This window comes from Nicotiana tomentosiformis, chromosome 1 (assembly GCF_000390325.3).
Source record: "Nicotiana tomentosiformis chromosome 1, ASM39032v3, whole genome shotgun sequence".
In the NCBI taxonomy this organism is placed as follows: Eukaryota; Viridiplantae; Streptophyta; class Magnoliopsida; order Solanales; family Solanaceae; genus Nicotiana; species Nicotiana tomentosiformis.
The window spans coordinates 123,908,267-123,916,625 of NC_090812.1; the positions used below are offsets into that span (position 1 = coordinate 123,908,267).

Sequence of the window (8,359 nt, forward strand, 5' to 3'; positions counted from 1 at the left end):
GACAAAATTATCGTTTAATTATTTTTCTAAAATTTTAGGATTTTGAAATCAACTAAAAATTTGCGTATTAAAATCTTTCTTTATTTTAACTATGTAGGAAACACTCATATTTACTCTTTCGGACCCAACTTATTGACAGTGTTTAACTGAGCATGGAGTTTAAGAAAGACGAAAGACTTTTAATATTTATAGCCTAAAACAAGCCACATGTGTTTATGCACCTATAAATCATCTTCTTAAGAGTAAATTAGAAAATTTAATATTAAATTATTTCTAAATAAGGAAGTATGACATTTTTTTATTGAGATAAAGTAGAAAAGGAAGCATGATACGTAAATTGGGACGAAGGAAGTAGGATTTTAAAATCTAAGATTTTATGTTATATAAATTATTCATTAGACGAATTTGGTAACGTAACTATAATTTCTTTTGAAAATATAGTAAGCCAAAACAAATAACCTTTTTATCGAAAAATTATTAGAAATGTATGGGTTCAATATTCTCCTAATTGCCTTCAGAGACAACTACAAAGTTCAATAACTTTTTATAGCAATTAAGCAACAAAAATAATCAGTAAATATGAATTTTTGGTTTCATGACAAAGCAAATACTTGTACTAGAGAGACACAAGAAATTTTTGTTCATTTAACTAAATAGGATCAACATTGTTCGCCTTTAAAAACTTACACTTATTTCTTCCGTTCTTATTTTATAACTCAACTATAATATTTATATAATTTTTAAAAATCTTTATACTCATTAATATGGGGGTATACTACCGTAAGGCTGGTATTTATAAAATGTTAAGATCATTTGACTTTTCTCTTCCTTATTTTTGCCAAGTCTTGAGATAGTAGTTGAATCAGACGACCTATTTGACGATTCTTCCAGCCTGCCAATTGCCATTCCACCCACGACTTCAATTTCTCAACCCGCGTCGTCGTCTTCCTTCCTTCCCCTTTCTCTTCCACCCTTACAAAACCTCCTCCATATTATTATTCCATTTTACCAACTTCCGAAAACCCAAATCCCATCTCAAAATGAATGATCTATTTTCAGGATCTTTCTCTCGTTTCAGAGCTGACGATCAATCCGACTCTCACACCATAGAAATGGGAGACATTACTGGCGGAGTCAATCTCGACAAATTCTTCGAAGATGTTGAAGCCATTAAAGACGAACTCAAAGGCCTCGAGAAACTCTATTCCCAACTCCAAACTTCCCACGAAAAAAGCAAGACTCTTCACAACGCTAAAACTGTTAAAGATCTAAGATCCAACATGGATAACGACGTTTCCATGGCATTGAAGAAAGCTAAATTCATCAAAGTTCGTCTCGAAGCCTTAGACAGATCGAATGCAGCGAATCGTAGCCTCCCTGGATGTGGGCCCGGAAGTTCATCTGACAGGACGAGAACTTCAGTTGTGAACGGATTGAGGAAGAAACTTCAAGAGTCAATGAACCAATTCAACGAGCTAAGGCAAAAGATGGCGTCTGAATATAGGGAAACAGTTCAACGACGATATTATACTGTCACCGGAGAAAATCCTGATGAAGCAGTTCTTGATACACTCATATCTACAGGTAATATGTTTAGGTTTGAGTTATTTCAAAAATTTAGACATCATATCTCCGAATTCGAAATTTGACTCTCGAAATCCAAATTGTATAAAATAAAATGGGACGGAAGGAATACTATTTTTTATCCATCTTGACCCAATAGCTTGATGGGTCATTTTACATTAACTCGAATCCCTTAAACTTAGATGAATTGATAGATTATGGATTCAACCTGTTAGATCAAATCAATAAACTAGTTACAACTCAACCCGATAAACTTGAAAGGATTGAACAAGTTACTAAACAAATGAGTTTGATTTGGACTCCACAGGTCAAAGTGAGACATTCTTGCAAAAGGCAATACAAGAGCAAGGGAGAGGACAAGTGATGGATACAGTTATGGAAATTCAAGAAAGGCATGAAGCTGTGAAGGAATTGGAGAGGAACTTGAAAGAGCTGCACCAAGTATTCTTGGACATGGCTGTTTTGGTTGAAAGTCAAGGAGCTCAACTTGATGATATTGAGAGCCAAGTGAATAGGGCTAATTCCTTCGTGAGAGGGGGTGCTCAGCAACTGCAAGTGGCAAGGAAGCACCAGAAGAACACAAGAAAATGGACTTGTTTTGCTATTATTCTTCTGCTTATCATCATTTTGGTGGTGGTTCTTTCTATTCAGCCATGGAAGAAATGAGAGAGATGAGAATTTGTCTATGGTCAAAGGTCTTTGCTTTCATCTGGTGGACCCCTTCAATGTTTTGAATATTCTAAATTTTATATTTTATTATTTTAGCCATGCTTATTATTTTGTGTTATTTTTTGGAATATATATATATATATATATATATATATATATATATATATGTTTTTTGTTTTTGATGTGGGGAAGAGTAAACTGATGGGGGTCCATGTGCTATTTAGAGAAATACTTGGAGTTCTCTTTTTGTAATTATTGCTGTATTTAGAGTATGATTCTTTTTCTATATTGTTGGCAAGTTAATTTATTTGTTTGATTATATTCTCATTAGATTTAAGTTATTCTTTTCTTGTTTATCTTGGGTTTTTCTGAGTTGATGTTTCGCGACATTTTGCCTCACTTGGATTTAAGTCACGCTTCTCGGGTAACTTATCTTAGATTTTGCTAAATTGATATTTATATACATTTTACTTATTTCAAATGCATTTGATACCTGAGAGGCCGAGACAAACACTTATTTTGCTGAATTATATCCGAGTAAAGCCCAGTTCTTTAATTATCACAAATAGATCATATCACCAAATTATTAAGGAAATTTTACATCCTATAACAAAAGTATACACATGTGATGACCCAAAATATCATCTTTAAATTTAATAAGTAGTTCTTTGTTCTAATACCTCAAAAAATACCATTTATCATTCCTCGACTTGCGTGCGCAGTCCGTAAAAGTTTCCGGAAAATTTTCATGTGAAAAATGGATTAAAATGTGAAATAGAGCTTTAAAACTCAATTGAGTTGACTTTGGTCAATATTTTTAGCAAACGGACCCAGATCAGTATTTTGACAGTTCCGGTAGCACCGTATCGTGATTTGAGACTTGGGCGTATGCCCGGAATTTAATTTGGAGGTTCCTAACTCAAGTTATGACCATTTAACGGAACTAGCAATTTAAAGGCTAAAGATTTCCAAGTTTGATCATGGGGTTGACTTTTTGATATCGGAGCCGGAATCCGATTCTGAAAATTTGAACAACTCTTTTATGTTATTTATGACTTGTGTACCAAATTTGAAGTCATTCCGGATTCATTTAATATGTTTTGGCACGAGATTTGTAAATTAAAAAGTTTAAAACTCAAAGTTAGAATCGGGGTGTGAATTGTAATTCCAGCGTTGTTTGACGTGATACGAGACCCTGAGTAAGTCCGTATTAGGTTATTGGACTTGTTGGTATATTCATATCGGGTTCCGAGTACCCCGACAGTGATACGGATTGAAATCGGAACAAGAATTGGACTTAAGCAAAATATGTATTTTTTCTTCTGCTGTAATCGCACCTGCGGATTTTTCTCGCTGGTGCAAGCTCGCAGAAGCGAGCCTTCGATCGCAGATGCGCCCGGGCGTGGCCGGGCAAAAGTCCGCAGGTGAGGAAACCTGCACGCACTTGCGCGTCCGCAGAAGCGGACCAAATGATCGCAGAAGCGAAGGCAGCGCAAGTACGCATTTATCCTCCGCAGGTGCGAGGCCTCGCCTGGCAGCCCCATTTCGCAGATGCGAGATTTTTCTCGCAGGTGCGGAAATGCCTGGGCAGTGTATATATTGAAGAGTCCAAAATTATTTTTATATTTTGGTCGTTTTGAGCTCGGTTAAGGCAAATATTTGGGCGATTTTCACGGAAAATATTGGGGTAAGTATTCATTAACCTATATTGATTATATTTCATGATTCCATACTTGTTTATATCATGAATCCGTGAATTTATGGAAGAAAAATCAGATTTTTCTAAAATCTTCCAAAAATGAGAAATTTAGATTTGAAGGTCCATTTGATATCGGAATTGGATAATTTTTATATGGTTGAACTTGTAGCGGAACGGGTGTTCGGATTTCATGAGTATTTCTGAGATTTGAGACGTGGGTCCCACTGTCGAATATTTTAATGAATTTCAATTTTTTATCCGGAAAATTTGTAAATTCATATGGAATTAATTCCTATGATTAGTATTGAATATATCGAATTGTTTGTGAATAGATTTGAAACTTTCAGAGACAAATTTAAAAGGAAAAGTTGTGGTTGAGTAATTGGTTGGAATTTGCAAAGCAAGGTAAGTGTCGTGGTTAACCTTGACTTGAGGGAACAGAACCCTTAAATGATTTGTTATGTGAATTGCATGTGAACGACGTATAGGCGAGGTGTGACGAGTGTTTATACGTTGTCAAATTAATTGTTTGTCTGCTTACTTGAAAAATCATAAATTATTTAAAATCATAAATTAATTATTTTAATAATTATTTCTCTCCTATTCTTTGCCAAATATTAATTCTTAAAATTTCTGTAATAATTGCTACATGCTTATTTGAATTATGTGCATTGATTGCTACTTGACATTTAGCATATTAAATATTAAACTATCTATTTTCTCTATGATTTTCATAATAAATTATTATTTGTCATTGTTTGGTTCATAAATAAATTATAATTATTGTGTGCCTTGATGCTTAATAATTTCTCATTGGACGTGGTGTTTATTGGAGTAAATTTTATTACATTTATGAGTTGTTTAAAATTATATTGGGGGAACGGGTTGCACGCCGCAACGGAAATAAAAGTATAAATATATATATATTGGGGGATCGGATTGCACACCGCAATAGACTTATTTAAAAGTCAATATTGGGGGATCGGATTACACGCCGCAATAGACTTATTTAAAAGTCAATATTGGAGGATCGGATTGCACGCCGCAACAGACTTATTTAAAAGTCTATATATATATATACTTGATTGAAATAAATATATGACAGACTTGATTAAAAGGAATATATTGTGAGAGCGGGTTGCACGCTGCAACAGAAATGAATGTGAATATATTGTGAGAGCGGGTTTCACGCTGCAACAGAATTAGTTGAAATGATAATGGATTATGACTGCTGAGTTGGCTTCAATTATTATAAATGAGTTCCCTGTTTTATTCTATTATTTGTTGTCATTAATATTGCGTACAGGTTAATGTAAGTGAACCGCTTTAGGCTCGTCACTATTTCGTCGAGGTTAGACTCAGCACTTACCAGTATATGGTCGGTTGTACTGATACTACACTGTGCACTTCTTGTGCAGATTTTGGAGTTGGTCGCAGCGGCGTACCATAGACTTGCTCGGATTTCAGCTACCATAGCAGACTTGAGGTATCTGAATGGCGTCCGCAGTTCTGAAGTCCCCGTCTATTTCACTTTAGCCGTGTGTTTATTTCTAGACAGCTTTATTTTATTCAAACCTTTATTTGTATTTATTCTAGAAGCTCATGCACTTGTGACACCAATTCTGGGATGGTATTTAGACACCGTTATTTTTATGGATTATTTCACTATGTTTCAAACTTTGCTTTCGCCTTTGTTTTCTTGATTATTAATAATATAAAAATTATTTTAAAAATAGATAATATTATTCTAACGTTGGCTTTCCTAGCAAGTGAAATGTTAGGCGCCATCACGGTCCGAAGGTAGGAATTTCGAGTCGTGACAGTTGGTATCAGAGCACTAGGTTGCATAGGTCTCACGAGTCACGAGCAAGCTTAGTAGAGTCTGAAGGATCGGTACAGAGACGTCTGTACTTATCTCTCAGAGGCTATGAAGTTTAGGAACAATATCATTTCTTTCTTATTCTGTCGTGCGATTTTATTCTATCATCGATAATTGGACCATTCTACTTTTATTCTCTCACAGATGGTGAGAACACGTAATACCTCTACTGATGGTCAGGGACCAGAACCCCCGGTGGCAACTATGGCCAGGGGTAGAGGTCGAGGCCGAGGTAGAGCTCAGTCCAGAACTCGAGCAGCTGCACCTGTTATAGAACCTCAGGTGGACCTTCAGGAGGAGGTTCCAGTTCAGAATGTACCAGTTGGACCAGTTCAGGTCCCGGAAGGATTCATAGCCACTCCAGTACTTCAGGATGCTCTAGTCCGTTTAGTAAGTCTTATGGAGGGCGTGGCCCAGAATGGTACATTTCTAGTGGCACCAACCATCTCACAGGCTGGGGGAGGAGCACAAACTCCCACTACTCCCGCTCCGGAGCAGATGGCTCCCTAGAATCAGGCTCCAGCAACCCCGCCAGTTGGGATAATTCATCCAGTTATTGCAGCACAAATCTGTGATAGGCCCGCCATATCTTTTGAGGCCTTATTGAGACTGGATAAGTTTCCTAAGATCTTTCCAGTTCACTTTAGTGGTACACCTTCTGAGGACCCACAGGATTATCTTGAACGCTGCCATGAGGTGCTGCGGAACATGGGTATAGTTGAGACCAATGGGGTCGACTTTGCTGTATTTCGGATGACGGGTTCTTCCAAGAGGTGGTTGAGAGATTATACATTGACCCGACCATTCGGATCGCCTGCACTTACATGGGAGCAGTTCTCTCAGCTATTTCTGGAAAAGTTCCTCCCTATCACACTGAGAGAGGAATTCCGCATGCAATTTGAGCGTCTACTGCAGGGCAGTATGACTGTTACTCAGTATGAGTCTCGTTTTGTGGATTTGGCCCGTCATGCTCTCCTTTTACTACCTACGGAGGGAGAGAGAGTGAGGAGGTTTATTGTGGGACTCACTTAACCTATCAGACTTCAGATGGCCAAGGAGACCGAAAGTGAAATTTCTTTTTCAGGCGGCTGCTAATGTCGCAAGGAAGATCGAGATGGTTCTTGCACAGGAGAGAGGGTAGAGGTCTGATAAGAGGCCTCGTCAGTTCGGTGGTTTCAGTGGTGCCTCATCTGGAGGCAGAGGTAATTTTGGAAGGGGTCATCCTCCCAGACCATTTCATTCAGCACTTCATGTATCTCCCCGTGCTTCAAGGAGTTATGAACCTATTATGCCTTTCTCTGGGCAGCCAGTATTTAGTGCACATTCAGCTACTATCAGTGCATCACTACTCCATAGTTACTACAGCGGTTATCTGGCCCATTTGGGTCAGCTTCAGTAGCCACGACATCAGTATGGGTGTTATGAGTGTGGAAACATTGGTCACATCAGGAGGTATTGCCCTAGATTGGCGAGTAACAGATCTCGGCAAGATTCTCGTGCCATCATACCGGCACCGGTTGCTTCACTGCCTGCTCAGCCAGCTAGAGGTAGGGGTCAGGCAGCTAGAGGTGGAGGTCAGGCCATTAGAGGTGGAGGTCAGACCGTTAGAGGTGGAGGCCAGCCAGTTAGAGGCCGTCCCAGGGATGCAGTTCAGAGTGGTGGGGCCCAGCCCCAATTTTATGCTTTTCCAATTAGGCCTGAGACCGAGTCATCTGATGTTGTGATCACAGGTATTATTCCAGTTTGCCATAGAGATGCTTCAGTTCTATTTGATCCAGGATCTACTTATTCCTATGTGTCCTCCTATTTTGCTTCATATTTGGATGTGCCTTGTGATTCTCTGAGTGCTTCTATGTGTGTATCTACACCGGTGGGAGACTCTGTTGTAGTAGATCATGTCTATCATTCGTGTGTGGTTACTATTGGTAATCTTGAGACTAGTGTGGATCTTCTACTTCTTGATATGGTAGATTTTGATGTCATCTTTGGTATGGATTGGCTGTCTCCTTATCATGCTATATTGGATTGTCATGCCAAGATAGTGACCCTAGCTATGCCGAGGTTACCTCGGTTAGAGTGGAAAGGAACTCCTGGTCATTCTGCCAGCAGGGTTATTTCTTATATGAAAGCTCAGCGTATGGTAGAGAAAGGGTGTTTAGCCTATTTGGCTTATATTCGTGATCCCAGTGCGGATGTCCCTTCTATGGACTCAGTACCAGTTGTTCGTGAATTTCCAGAAGTATTTCCTGCAGATTTGCCGGGGATGCCACCCGACAGAGATATTGACTTCTGTATTGATTTGGCTCCGGGCACTCAGCCCATTTCTATTCCACCATACCGTATGGCCCCGTCGGAGTTGAAAGAATTGAAAGAGCAGTTACAAGAATTGCTTGATCAGGGATTCATTAGACCCAGTGTCTCGCCCTGGGGTGTACCAGTGTTATTTGTAAAGAAGAAAAGTGGCTCTATGCGGATGTGTATAGACTATCGGCAGTTGGACAAGGCCACTATCAAAAACAAATATCCGC

At 38.7% G+C, this 8,359-nt stretch overlaps 1 protein-coding gene across 1 annotated transcript; it reads left to right on the forward strand.

Moving 5' to 3' along the window:
* The first annotated feature begins 822 nt into the window (after positions 1–822).
* LOC104090441 (syntaxin-121-like) lies at positions 823–2,539 on the forward strand. The gene is made up of 2 exons (XM_009595538.4): positions 823–1,584; positions 1,892–2,539. The coding sequence occupies exons 1-2, from the start codon at positions 1,041–1,043 to the stop codon at positions 2,248–2,250; spliced, it is 903 nt and encodes a 300-aa protein (XP_009593833.2). The 5' UTR covers positions 823–1,040; the 3' UTR covers positions 2,251–2,539.
* Positions 2,540–8,359: the final 5,820 nt, after the last annotated feature.

Bases quoted from the DNA above. Each gene is read 5' to 3' on its own strand.
- LOC104090441 (XM_009595538.4), top strand. From the start codon at position 1,041: ATGAATGATCTATTTTCAGGATCTTTCTCTCGTTTCAGAGCTGACGAT. The intron at 1,585-1,891 runs GTAATATGTTTA...TGGACTCCACAG, and splicing joins TGATACACTCATATCTACAG to GTCAAAGTGAGACATTCTTG.